The sequence below is a fragment of the Oxyura jamaicensis genome, chromosome 17, assembly GCF_011077185.1.
Source record: "Oxyura jamaicensis isolate SHBP4307 breed ruddy duck chromosome 17, BPBGC_Ojam_1.0, whole genome shotgun sequence".
Lineage (NCBI taxonomy): Eukaryota > Metazoa > Chordata > Aves > Anseriformes > Anatidae > Oxyura > Oxyura jamaicensis.
In genome coordinates this window covers 10608303-10623029 of record NC_048909.1, presented here as the reverse complement: position 1 = coordinate 10623029, position 14727 = coordinate 10608303, and the positions used below count along the sequence as shown (strand labels likewise).

The 14727-nt window shown below is 47.0% G+C and overlaps 1 protein-coding gene across 6 annotated transcripts in view; it reads right to left on the bottom strand.

Moving 5' to 3' along the window:
• SCAI (suppressor of cancer cell invasion) overlaps positions 1–3798 on the bottom strand; it is a 30324-nt gene extending 26526 nt beyond the window's left edge. For 2 of the 6 annotated variants that reach the window (XR_004754943.1, XR_004754944.1), the window contains exons 1-2: positions 3623–3798; positions 1871–2002 (exon numbers count right to left, since the gene is read on the bottom strand). Coding sequence is in view for 3 of the 6 variants with exons in the window: in XM_035341468.1 (XP_035197359.1) it covers positions 1871–1977 (107 nt within the window). In the remaining 3 variants the exon portion in view is untranslated. The remainder of the gene's footprint in view (positions 1–1870; positions 2003–3622) is intronic. The other 4 variants (XR_004754942.1, XM_035341468.1, XM_035341469.1 and 1 more) reach the window with 4 other exon arrangements.
• Positions 3799–14727: the final 10929 nt, after the last annotated feature.

Sequence of the window (14727 nt, the reverse complement as noted above, 5' to 3'; positions counted from 1 at the left end):
GACACAGCTCACAGAGACACAAAGACACTGAGGAAGTCCTAGAGGCTCAGCAGCACACTTCAATTCAAAAAGAAGGTTACAGTAAGTTTAACATTCAGAGCTTCAAACACATTCACAGTTTTGACAAGTGATAAAAAGGACAATTTCCTTTTATGCTCATATGCTTGTAGTAATTATAGGCTCCTATTCCCAGGACCTAGACAGCAGTGGGATAACGGGGTTTCAGCACAGCGTCCCCCTGGCCTCTATCAACCCACAAAGGTAAGCACACCAGTAGAGCGCGCAGTCGCCGGCCTCACCGATGCAGGTGGTGTGAGAAGCCAGTCCCTTCCCAGCGTGAGGCAGGGCTACAGCCTGCTGCTTTACCTGAAGCTAGCAGGGTCCTGTTGTTTCTAAGTCAGCATCTCATAAAACTAAGAGGTTCAATTTGCATCTGCAAGTCTGAGAAGTGAACAGCTAAATACTACCAGTTCTTTCCGTGAAAGGACAGCAGTCGTGATTCTTGCAGCCAACACAAGGAGTAACAAGGCTTTGTAGTCTGGGAAAGTACAATACATGTGGAAAGTCTCCTCATTTAAGTTTCAAGCTTCTCTATGATACTGAACACACTGAAGCACTTTCTAGCATCAAAAAGAAAATAACAGGTGACAGCACACTGTGAAAAGCTTCTTTGTAACACACTCCCTCTCCACATTTCCAGGAGAAAGCAAGTGGGAGTGGGGAAAGGAGGAAAAAGAGAAACTGGAACACACTTCAATAACAGTTGTTTATAACTTATAGCTCGTTCAAAAGCAAGTTTAGATACTAGGAAGACAATCTCCTTCCTAAGTTATTCTAGTAGGTATGGCCACAAAAGGACGGTGTCACTGGCAGTGTGAGCACGAAGTATACTTTGGAGCAGCAACCTTGGCAGATTATCATATGTTTTCCTCAAATGCTGTATTTGGCATCTGTATTGGGAAGAGAGGAAGGAAATGCTACTGAAACAAAGACGTGGCAGGCTGAGCCCTTGCATTTTTGGCAGCAGCAATAGCTAAGCAGCTGCCAACACAGCTATAGGCTCAGCTCCCTGTAGCTGAAGTGCCCAGAGGAGATTTCGGGAAGGAAATCATTGCTCTCCTCTCCCTCCCCCACCACATTTTTTTTTTTCCATGAAACATGTTAGGGACAAGAGAACGGCATCAAATACAGCAGCAAAGGCTACCATCATCTTCAGAACAGCTTCAGAACAGAAGCAAGCAACTGGACTAAGATCAGGATACTTGCCAAGTCCTTTCCAGGTGAACTATCCAGAAGAGAATAAGCATTAACAGAGGAGATACCCGAATGCTGCTTTACCCAGTTATAGCCATAGGATTCACAGGCCTTGTAGGTGAAATGGCGGTGAAGTTTGGTGCAAGAAGCACCTACATTAACTGTGCCAAGTTACAGCAAGGACAAAGGCAGCTTCCCATTCCAGGATGTTTTTATTTTCACACAGGAGAGCTGGCTGCTGAAGCCCATCTCTCTATTTTTTATTGCCCAAATTCCATCCAAAAGTATTTCCTATCTCTTCCTACATCTCTTACCCGGTAATCCAATAAAGGTACTAATTCTGCCCCCGAAGAACAGATGGCTCTAAGTACTCTGCCATCTTTGTGATCTGCGCCTGAACAACATGCAAACAGGCCCTGCAAACTTCTACAGACGTTCTTACATACATGGTCCAAAACTACCCCGACACAGGTGCACGCTGCTCTCTCCTAAACAAACCTGCTGGTTTTGAGATTAAAATGCTAATTGTACATCTTACTTCACATTCCCTCACGTACTTGAGTGTATGTTCCAACGCTTTTCTGAAGGAATACTATCAAATATGCAATGCACTAACCTTAAGCCATTGAAGAGCTGTTTAGATTTATCCAACAAGTAGCAGAAGTCTGTAACTGTTTTCCTCTCTGCCTGAGGAATATCATCTTCAGCTCCTCCTGATGACATGATTTCTTTTAGGGCAAATTCAGTCCTATGAAGAAGAAAATAGACATATTACTCAGTAATTGAGGGCTACTATGAACCCACCCAGATTAGACGCATGTTCCACGGGGATGGTGACAACGAGCATGCAACTCTCCCTTGGGTGACTCTTCTTAAGACTCATTAAAAGCAACATCTGAGAATCAAAGCACGGCACTTATTACTTCACAATGCACCAGATAACAGAACAAAATAAAAAATAGAATTGGCACAAGAGTCATAAAATAACTGAGGACTGTATTCACAAACACAGAAATGCCAGTAAAAGGATTTTAACATAAACATTTGAGTTTCATACTTGGACAAAGCCATCTCTGAATTTGCCTTACTGCAGAGGTGTTTATCCTGCAGCCATGTTTACAGTTCTGCTTCTATTTCATTTTCATTCTGGAACTGTTGAAAACTGTAGTTTGCTACTTGCTATTGCTGCAACACACCAATTTTAGACAAACTGGTAAAAAAGAAAATTCTGCTTCCTCTCTACTTCCCCATGACTGTTTAGTTCCATGGCTTGCACTGCCCACAATTATACCTGCAAATCTATTTTTACTGTTTGTGTGAGCAAAATGTCACACTGTAAACAAAAAACCTAAGATATAACACAGATAATCTAGTACTTATTCAGTACTAGGAAAGCCTGTAAAGGCAGAGTGGCTTTTACAATCTGACTTGAAACATACATACACATAAAATTAACCTTTCATGTGCCACACGTCTCAGTAGCAGCAACAAAACGTCCTCTAAGAATGGCTGCTAGGTCTTGGGCTCTTCTGTGCCCTCTACAAGATTTAGTGCAAGATAATCACACCTCTAACTGGGCAAATGCAGAGCTTTTACTTTCAGTCACTTCTCTACCGGATCTGGTAAGCACTTTTGTTAAGTAACAATATTCGGTTTGTGCAGAAGCTCTGTTTGGATGTTATTTGCATGAATAATTACCCAGAAATCCCAACCCAAGCCAGAAAATAGCAGAGCTAACTTCCTACAGTCATTGGGAAGTACCCACAAGTGTCTTTCACCAATTGCCATGATAAAACTTCACAATAACCAAACAGGCTTCAGAAACACGTCCCTGAACGGGCATTTCATGCCTACCAAATTCAGGAGATCACGGCAGCTCCTTCCAGGCTGGGGGGATGGCAGTGAGTGTGCACTGCTGACCAAGCAATTCTGTGGTTCCCAGGGCAGACCAGATGCAGCACACATTCACCTGAGTCTTGTACACCCACGTGTCAGTGCACTAGAGCACTACTGCCAGAGCACAGGGAGCAGCGCACCAGCTGCCTCTTGAAGAGTTCCAGAAAAAGAGGAAGTTTCTGCTCACTGTCAGGAGACTGCGATCTGGGTGAGAATGGGTGCCAGACAATGAAAAGTTCAAACATACCAACCAGATGTCGAAACCTGTTGGTATGAGTCCAGCAAAGCAGGATGTGAGTATCGTGAAGCACCAGCCTGCATCTGAGATCTCTACGTTTACAATCAGCGTAAAACACAACAGCCAGCACTCAGAGCACCAACACATGAAATCGAAGGGAACAACGAGAGCTGAAAAACAGATGTCAGAAGCAGCCAGGAGGTGATTCAAGAATTTCAGGAAGAGGGACAATACCCCAGGTCCCGTGCGTTCTGCAGCAAGCTTGACCTAAATCCTGCGGCGAGGCCCCTGGGTTCTGCAGCGCTCCGCTGGGGACGATCGGATGCTCTAGAGCAACTTCAGACAGATCTCTAAAAAACGAGGGGTTGCTTAAATGGCTAAGTATGTTTCATGCAGTCAGTATATCATTCCCCACACTTTATTTAATGGTACACTCAGTTTTATCGTATGCTACCTCTAAATTACACTAATCATCTACCCCAGCCATTGCTAACACTGGCCAACTGAATCTGTGTTAGCCCTGGAGCAGGCAAGGAAAACCAACCCCAGTCCTCGTGTTGGAGTTGCCAGGCCCTCTGCAAAGAGGACTGTTTATGCAATCACTAAAAGATAAGCTAGCAAATTCCCTGCCTGCTGCTCTGAAAGGTATCAGGCGGCAGACAAAATACTTGCAGAGAAACCATAAAAAGCTGGAGAACAAAAAATGGGAATGAATGAAGGAAGGAAAAAAAGATTTTTCAGATTGTAGACAGTTGAGATGTACTTTGAAAGCCTATGCTAAGCTCTGCCAGTTCCTAATTATTTAGCATAATTCTAATACTAACTTGTGCAAAGTCAGAGAAACTGCAGGGGAGTTGGAGGGAGGAGGGGAAGAAAGGGAGAGATTCCCCAGCTGAAAACAAAACATTTTGGAGAATATTCTGCATGTTCAGCTTCATGACATGGCCACTGGCATAAGGGTTTGGACTTCTTGTTGAAGCAGAGGGCCAAAACACCTTTCCTGCTTATTGGAAAAATGACTGAAAGCACAGGGAACAACCTGGCTTCTTATCAAAGACTTGTGCTGACAGAACCCAGAAAACAAACCGCATTTCAGCACACGCTGACACTGCACACAGACCTGGAAAATGAGTACACCCCAGAGACACTCTGCTACAACATTCACAACATTCTTCCTTTTTTTTTTTTTTTTTCTTTTTTTTTCCCTCTATACAGAGGTTCCGGAATGAAAACAAATGCATGTTGCAACCAAGCCACGCAGGTGGCATTGAGGCAACCAGCAGCCCGAGACCAGACTAAGAAGTGGCACCGCAAAGCCGGGACGAGGAGCAAGCAGCAGGCTTACCCGCAGCCGCACACCATCCCCACCACTGCCCCCACCTCCTAGTGTCAGAAAAGCATCCACCTTTACCCAAGAGCCTCTCCGCCAACATGACAACGAATCAGTTCCGAAGTTATTTTGTTGTGTTTCACACGATCCAGACCCCGTGCACATCGGGCAGCCTCCCGGGGCAGCACGGCGTGGTGGCCACGCCGCCGGGTACCCGAGGCTTCTCCTACAGGGCTTTGGGCAGAAGTCTGTGAGAAACCAGAACACCCAGATCCATAGCGTGACTTGGAAAAAATCCCATCTGCCAACTTTCAGACATGCATACCTAACTTCATTAATATCTGTCAAACACTGTGAGGGTATTCCTCTCACCCAACTGTAATCGTTACCGAGTGAGACAAGCACAAAAATTTATCTCATTTTCTACTGACGCTATTAGAGGGAGGGAGGGGACCCGAAGACAGTTGGTCTAAGACTTCAGAATGAAAGGGTAAGCCTCAGGTGTTTATAACAAGCGATTTCATTAGTACAGAATACATTAAACACAGAGATCTCAACGTGCCCTATCTGTTTTAGGTTATTATATAATGAAACAGCCAAATCGCAGTAAAAAGGAGAATGGAACAAAACTGCAGTTACCCACACAATCCCCAGACCACCAATGACCTGAAGATGCAAACAATCGCCCGTAGGACAGAACAGATACAACAGACACAACACCTCACAACACCTCCGTGGGAAGAGAAAGCAAGGACGCCCCAGGTATCACCGCTGGATGGTGCCTGTGGAGGAGATCAAGTTTCACTCTCTTGCAGGATAATTAGAGGCACGTTTTGGCTCTGCCACATATTGCATTCACAAACCGGGAGTACTTCTAAACCACCTGGTGCATTTACAGATGGACACGGTACAGTGAAATTCCTGGAGGACATGCTTAAGGAGTAAGATGAGGCTTGCTCAGGATGGACGTTTCTCACTCACTGTGCATCAAACCTATCTTCACGGTAATTGCAGAAAATGCCACAAAGAAGTTAGGTTACCAAAACATTTGGACTGAGCCACATAATGGGCAAGCAGTCTTCCTTCCAGGAAAAAAATAATGGGAAAAGAAATAAGCATTTCAACCAAGGAAGAAGTAGAAGCAGAGAAAAAAATAAGTGCAGTTGTAAGAAGCATGACAATTTCCATCTGTGAGGTATCTTTAGAAAAGCTACTAGAATATGAGAAGATGGGAAGGGAAGATGGACAGAAAAAGGGGAATGAGCAGTTAATGACAGGAGAGGCTGGATTTTCCTTTGTGATCAAGAAGAAAAATTAGATTTGTTATCCCACGCACTGGTTTTGGCTTCTCATGCACCAGAGAGGGTGATATTTGGTGCTGTACAAAGAAAGAACTAGGCTCACAGCAGCGCAGGAAAGGAGGAGGTCTTCCCTGCCTTAAAGGCTGTGTTGTAATGCAGCAGCATCACAGACAGAAGAGAAAATTATTATTAGAAACAGCAAGTGGCACAGCAAAGGGAGGAAGATAGCTACTGACATCGCCATTTCCTCAGGGACTGCTGAGCTACAAATGACAAAAATAAATAAAATACAACCAGCATTATATCAATGTAGACCTCTCCTCCTCGGTTCAAGAAGTAACCCCGCAGATCTGTGCTCTTCTTCTGCAGACAAACGGTTGTCCCAGTTTTCTAAGCCTGGCTATATTAGAAATATCACTTACTTGTGTTTTTGTTCTTGTGTTTGATGTTTTTTGCTTTCTTTCACACAAAAGAAACCACTGGGGTGTTCCGCACATTTCTTGTTTTTTTTATTCAAGTAGCACATTTTAGAATGATGCTGCTGGGAAAAGATATGTATATATATAAAAATGTGGATGTAGGCAGGTAGGTAGGTGTGTATCTCTAGAGTCTGCAGAAGGAGACTCTGCAACATTGATTTAAGACTTAAAATAAGACAGAAAAATGTGACTTTCAGCAGAAGTTATTATTCCCTCAAAGATTTTGCCAACTCCTCAGGCTATACAAGGCAGAAAATTGTGCTAGCCAAACACGGCACTTCACACGCCAGGTTCCCACCAACACGCTCTCAGAACGCGCAATTCCAGGTTTGCTCAGTACAATACGTTGTTGTATTGTGCAAATTCATCCCACTGCAGCACGGAGGCTAGGAGAGAAGAGCTTACAGGCATCCCAGAGAACGCCAAGACCATGCAAAGCAGCTGGAGCTGAGAGGCAGTAGGAGGAGGAGGGGTTGCATGGGAAAGGGATGAAAGCTTTGCGATGCTAGCAAGTAGTTTTTAAAGTTATGTGTCACTTACATCACACACATTTCCACTTCCCTGTGGTTTGCTGTCTTTTGGCTAAGGTTTTCCAAGCTCGGTTGGAAGGGAAAAAGTCTGCTCTAGTCAACGGTACGCACTCCCAACCGGCCCTGTACTCGGCCTCAAGCTTGCAAAGCAAGGCATGCTTTGTGCATGGTGAAAGAGCACCCTGGTTCACAGAAACCAAGCTGACAATGCACAGATATGTTAAACAGCGGCATTACATGCACATCTTAGCCAGATTTATTGCTCAGCCAGGGTAACTGTAACCTGCGATTCATCTGCCTGGTAGAGGAGGGCAGTCACAGCCTCACGCCTGACACTCGCTGCGGAACAAGCAGCGATACGGGAGCAGGATGGTGCCCGTGGCCTGGGCAAACTGCTGAGCATGGGCACGCCAAGCGAGGGAAGGTCCCTGGAGCTGCACAAGCAAGGTGGGCTGGACGTGGCACCTCCACCTCCTGATGTCTCCTTTGCCAGGCCATCGCTCCTGCTCAGCAGTGGGCTCAGGAGCCCAGCTGCCTTCCAGCAGCTTCCTGCCTTCCAGCACAGCCTCCTTACACAACCGTTTACGGGATAAGAACCAAGAGTACCCATTGGCAGTGCTTTATCTACTTCATTTAAATGGTCAACTGAAAAAACAACTCCTCATTAGACGATCAGCATTAGACTTAAAACTCTCATCCTGTACTAGGAGAGGCACGACCTCGTTACTCAGCCTTTAGCTGCACATTTCTCCTGCATTTTGAGAAATTGAAGTCTGTATTACTAAGCACAAGCACAGATACTTCACATACGTGGTATACAACCAGTCTTTCTTACTTCAAATCAGAGGAATTTAGCCCTAAAGCTTTAGGCATTTATACTTCAAACCATCACTTTCTTAAAAGAATCCTACTATTTCCTAAGTATAGGCACAAATACATCTTTCAGAAGCAACTCTTCCTAAAAGCAGAACACATCACTTGTGTAGCAAGTGACTTCACACACCTTACAAATACTGATCTCTGGGGAGTTCCAGCCTTTCAAAGATTAAGTCTGGATGTTGAATATTCACACTATGCAGAGAAACATTTATTACGACCCAGAAAAGTGATCAATGTGACCCAGGGAAGCTTCGTGGCGACAACTGGAACAAGAATCTGTATTTTATCTCAGGCTCCACCTGTTTTGATTACTGAGCTTTTGACTCTATCCCTTAAATAACCCCCACAGGAGCTTCAGAACAGGGCAGCAGATGCGAGTCTAGCATGGCAACCCAGGGTGGTCAGTCTTGGGAAGAGGAGTAAGAGGGAGAGGAAGAGCAACATCTTATGGCCAAAGCGCTGCTCTAGTTTTTTTCACCCGCACACCTGATGGCAGCAGGCTGTAAACCACGCAGCGAGCTAGGTTGGGCTGGCTGTCCCGATTAACCCTTAGACTGAGAATCAGAGCTTGCATTTCTGCAACAGATGCAACATAAAACACCAAACTGTCATATGAACAACACGTCCTAAACTCTTGCTGATCTGGAGTTTCATTGCTTGCACCGAATACAAATGGCCTGGGGTTTACAGTTGAGGCTCTGATTAATATTCAAATGCTGGAGTCAAGCAGGAAATATAATCATGTGCTTAGACAAGTGAGCTAATGATAAGAGTAAGTTATGGTTGCATCCTGATTCACAGCTTCATGGATAGTTTTACCATTTTAATCAAGAAATAACAGCAGAGAAATATGAACTGCTTTTCAAATGCTTCCCACTCCTTGCTTAGAGATGCAAGTAATAACCAAAAAGCAAAAGCAAATAAACTTTCTACATCTATCTTGTTGAAACAGGAACTTCCCCAGACTAAGGCATTATTAGAACTGCTCTCCACAGAAACTATTGGTGGAATTCTATTTCTAATCATTCTAATCTGTCAGGACTTGAAAGGTTTCAAACCCTGAGTCAGAGAGACCGGCTCTCTTTTCACTTTTCATCCTGAAACATCTCCCACAGCATCACTGCCAAAAGGGAATGCAATATAAAGCCAGACACTCAGTAGGTATTAATTTGCTGATAAGAATTAGGTAACAGATAGAACTAAGCTCTTGATCACTCATACCCAAAGCCTGGTACCATCTCATCTGGAGTCTCTACCAATAAGCATCTGATTCGCTGTCCCCTTACTTCCAGATCAGATCGGAGCATCATTCTGTATCCACAAAGCTTCAAAGCTCTCGCTAGATGATACTGAAATATGCTGCTGGGCTCCTGACAGCCCGCTAACTCCCTGTTAAAAAGAGAAGACAGATGCCAAGAATCTTCCTCCTGCTCTACCCTCAGCAGCTGGTTGGGGCACCTCCCTGCTGAGAACTTCCTTCTGAAAAACCAAACCGACCCACTGCAGATGACAGCAGTACCATCAAAAGAAAAAAAAATCCTGCCCCTGCATTATGCAAACGTTCTTTCCCATTTCATCCTTTCAGGAAAAACAAACAATCACTGGTCTACAATAGACGGACCAGCACCACTCTGCTGCCACTGGCCAGGAGAAATACGAGTATTTATGCCTTTGTCAGGCAAGACGTCTACCTTTGCTATTTGCCTCTCTCTTCCTTCTACACACTGCCATACTCGCCTCTTGTGTTTTCTTTCAGAGCTACGCTGCACGTTTTGGGAAAACCATCTGTGTGTTTCCACGTACTCTGCTCAGAGCGCTAGTCCTGACAGAGTTGCAGACAACACAAAATTAATTAGAACCCAAATTCATTCTTCTTGCCAGAATACCTAATTCTCTGCTGAGAGCCACCATCCCCAAATTCCTGAGCCGCCGCTCAGTTCTGTGCAAGAACCGCTTTTTACCTCAGTAAACACATGCCCCCCTTCACACGTGCGTGCCAGAAGCTTCACAGCTCGCTGGCGCCAGCGCTTCAGGGGGAGCGGCGAGGGGCAGGCCTCCGCCACAGCCATTACAGGCCGACAGGCAGAGGAATCGGGCACGTCAGGCACAGCGACTTGATAAAGAAATATGAGGAAAAAAATACAGATTCCTTTATCATTCCAAGGTTTTTAGTGCAAGTTGGAACCAAACAGAGGCATTGCTCATCCCCAGCCACTGCTGACCCCAGGGCATGCCCGCACTGCGGTGGCTGCAGCTCCCGGCCCCATCCTGCTCTCCCCGCGCCGGGGCACGGCCACCAACAGCCCGAGGGCACGGGGCCGGGCCCGGCCTGCACCCAGCGGGGCTCCCCGCGGGCTGTGCCCGCCGCTCTGAGAGCACCTCCATGCACAAGGAACAGAGCCCAGCCTGCGGAGACATTTTTTGTCAGACCACAACAAAACTCACCTTAAAACGTAGCTTCAGACACAGAAACAAGTACCTGCTTTGTTCGGCTCAAAACATGGGTCAGATCATGTTCTCTGTGCCTGGATGTGACTGACCTCAGAAGGGCGCTAAGGGGAGATGCTAAGTGAATAAGGAGGGTTAAAAAATCTTCTATTTTGTCAATAAATGACTGTGGCTGACTGAAAATCACCTGCAGATGCAAATAGCTCTACTCAACAGGGAACTCTCCAAGAAAGTATTTTACCTACTAAAAATGTACCAACTTTACAGCTAACTTGCAGAAGTCGCGAGCCTTCCCCCAGAACAGCGTGGAGGTGCCCAGCAGCACCATGCCCTGGGAGCAGAAAGCTGGCCCTTCCCCTCCGCTACAGCACGAGATCGTCTACATCACGCCTCACCAGCAGGCTGTCCTGAACTCACTCCAGGTCAACTCCCTTTAAATACGAATGACACAATATCACCGTGGGATGCATATGTGGCCCTTTTCAATTAACTTCATAACACAAAACTTTTGCTTCTCTTCTTTATGCTCCTGCCACTCGCAATCTGTTCCACATTTGTCCGCTCCGTGCCCTCTGCGATCCCTCTTTCGCTGCAGTTCACGACCCTCTGTGTACGGGATGAACAAAGGGCCTAGCCCCAAAACGCCATCACAGTTGGGTCTCTGCTCTTGTACTGACTTAACCAGCTTCTGACTAAAAACGAGCCCAAGCTCAGAGTCAGGCAGAGGCAGAGGGTCACCAGAGTCCTGGAATCCCCAGAAGATGGTTCAGAAGCAATGTGGAAGAGGATGCACCTACTTCCTTTCATCCACATTTAATTCAAATCGTGACTCTGCAGTGGTGCCTGCATACCACCTACGTGGTGCTTAGCAGTCATTTGCTTTGTATGAAAGAGCAGGAGAAAAAAAGAACACCAGGCTAGCTTACTCTTGGCAGGGGTGGGAGGGGAAGAGGAGAGAGAGAAAAACACCATCAGCTGCGGCGGGTTGAGCTGTGTGTATTTACATTTCACAAGCTCAACTATTTAGTGGTTTATTTACACACAATGTGCTTGGAGCAGCTAAAATGCCAGTTGTGTTTTATCTTGATTTGGTGGCAACACACATAAGCCACAAAATCATAGGAAGAGCCTGTAAATGAGACGTGAACCTCGCACATCTGGAAAAGCACGTAAGCTGCTGCGAGAAGGGAGGAGGATTTTGGAAGCACAGGCACAGTAAGGGCTGAAATGCATCATTTATGACAAGACACCAAAATACAACCCAGGGACTCGAAGGCAGCTCCAGAGTCACAGCAGAGCAGCACACGCTGCAGGGCTGCACATCCCCACGTAGCTCCCGCGGCCAGGACAACCTGCAGCAGGCACACCGGGGCCCCGGGACGCGCGGGCTGCCCCTCCATATTACAGCGAGCAGGGAGTTGCAGTCAGCTCCATTTTATGCACATTCGGTGGCAAGACGCCAACACAACTGTTGACTGAGCCAAAGCTGGGCCCCCTTGAACTAAGCCATCACCTAAAGCAGTGTGGAAAAGCACATGCCTCTCGCATCTACAGCGGCCAAGTTCCTGAAAAGCATCCGAGCTACACGATATTTTTTTTTCTTGACTCAGAAAACGACCAATGTTTTAACTGCTTTATACACACTCCTACTTCAAAACTGAGAGGTTGCCATACAATGGGACTTGATGTTAATGCAGTGCAGAGAATTAGGAGACCTCTTTACGGCAAGCCATTTACTAGATAGTCCCAAATGGCAGTTGGGGACAGCATCCGGCCCGGAGGGCAGGTCTCATCATGTGCTACATCTTGTTAGCGTTTTTGGCCAAGGTGTCAATGGCTGCTTTCCAAGAGAATCTTTACCCTGACAAGAGAGAATGCAGTGCAAGCTCGGGAAAGCTTTTTGATCAGCTCAGTTCTCCTCCTCCCTCCAAGACAGTGTTTGGCAGCAAGCTGCCAGCAAGCACAGGAATTGCACGGAGAGCGTCACCACTCCGGGAATTCACCCTGTAGAGCAGAAACCGCTCCTGGACCATTACTCTACGACAAGGCAGAGAAATCCCTCTGCTGATTTCTACCTTAATTATATAAAAAATTGAGCTTCTAGTCTGTGTTCCATTATAATAATAGCAATAATTAAAAATCCTTCAAGCAAGGAGTCCTCCAAACCTGCTGTTCCATCCAGGCTTTTTGGCATCACACACTTCCTTTCTTGACTGATATCCTGAGGGAACCAGACTGATGGTTATTCTACTCTATTCCTGTTGCAGGACTGTACTGTGCTCTCTCAGCACATGTAAACTGCTAGGTAATATTTGTGTTGGCAACTAACACACATACTTTATAGAAACAGACCTCCATTTGACCCTCCATGCAGCTCCCACGTACAACTTCATGCACTCCTTTAAACAGCTTTCCTCTGCTGCACCACATACCCCGCTCCATAACCCTGCTTCCAGCCTGTCTAAAAACTGCATATCCAGAATAGGGCTTATGTTCTTAAAGAGAGCAGCTTGGCTACAAGAGCCAAGCCTGCAGAATGTTCTTAGGCAGGAATACCAAAGAAAATGAGTGTAAAAATTGCCTGTAGAAGTCCTGGTTTTCCTCCTGCACAGCTCGCTCCAACTAAACATTTCTATGAAAAGAACTAGGAAGAGTTCTGTGAAAAGAAACACCAACACAGATTTCTGTGATAAAACCGATGGCTGTATTCTGCCTTTTTTTTTCCTTCCAAATACTGCCTAAATAGCTAAGACTTCACTGTAACATCACTTCAGAACAGACTTTCACACCAGAACTCTTCCTTCTGGCCTCAAAGTCACCATACATGGCAAACGACAAGGCAAAGCAACGCGTCCAGATGATCAGATTCATCTCCATTATTCATTTACACTGCTGTTTATCAACAACTCCTTTTAAAGCCAGCAGAGCTAAATCAGAGTAGAACCGATGCGAAGGAGCAGTGTGCGTGGGCTGCACGGGGTGAGCACAGCGGCAACTTTCAGCCTTTTCTCATGAGTAGATGTAGTTTCTCAAGTGACCGCTGCAAACAATAACAGGGTGCTGCTGTCTGGATGGTTCTCACACGCTGAACATAAGCGTGTTCTTACATGCTCACCCCAACTGGCCGGCTTTGTGAGAAAACCTCCCGTGTTCATAGGGGACACGGACTACCAAGTGACTTTTGTCTGTGCATTGTACCTGCGCTTCAAAATAAAGCAATGATGACAACTGTCTCTATAACGCAGTAATATATTTTTTCTCTCCATATGGTTTCTGTGAATAATTGCTTTTATATTCTCTGGAGCAAAGTGCCTGGCTATCACGTTTGTGTATGCTGCCTGTATTATTTTGGCAACCCAGACTGACTGGCAAATTATATTCTTTGCTTCTCATTAAGCAGCTCATTATTTCTTTGTTTTGTTTTTTTTTTGTTGTTGTTGTTGTTTTGTTATTTTTTTAAACAAGCATAATCCAGTTTAATCAAAATATCTAAGAAGAGACCGACTTATCCGACTCCAGAAAGAAGCAAGACCACGATTTAGGGGCAGGTGTCATGCTTCTTCACCACTCCCTGCGCCGCCGGAGCGCGGCGAGCCGCGGCTGTTACACAACGGGGTTCACCCAGGGTCGCCAGGCAGCGACTGCAGCCGCAAACTTCCACGGCGAGAGCCCCGCCAGGCCCACGCTGCCATCCCCACGGCTGCTCCCACCACTGCAGTTCTGCTGCTTGCAGGAATGGTGGGAGGGCATGTGCATGCTGGGAGATCCCCTTAGCCCAGCGTTTCCATCATCACACGGTCCGACAGTGCTGCTCCACGCTGAGACGAGATGCCGAGAACCACGGATCGCGTTCAGACAGCTCTTGCAAAACCTGCTGATTTTTTAGGATAACGGATCCGCTCTGCAGGTGCGGGGCTAGAGCTGCCGAACCGAGACACGGCACGAGCTGGGAGGCTCAGAGCCCGATTGCCACGGCACAAAAGCCCAACCGAGATGCTGACACGAACGTGCCCCGCTCTACGTGCCGGAGGAGCAGAGCCTGGGAGCTGACAGCCGCCTCCGTCTGCAGCCTTTTTCTGGGGCTGCCATCAGGGCTGGAACCGGTACGGGCAGGAACGGGCAGCACGGCTGGGGACACGAGGACACAGCCGGCCCCGGGGGGCACAGCCGGCCCCCAGCCGGCCCCGGGGGGGTCCCCGGGGGGCACAGCCCCGGTTTCTCAGCGCCCGCCGCCCCGCGCACCCCTGCACGGACCCCGACCGCCGCCCGCGGGGTGAGCCCGCCAAGCACCGCCGGCCCCGGGGGAGCGCGGCCGGCCCCGGGGGCAGGCAGGTGGCGGCCGGGAGCCGCTCAGCGCCCACCGCCGGCCCCG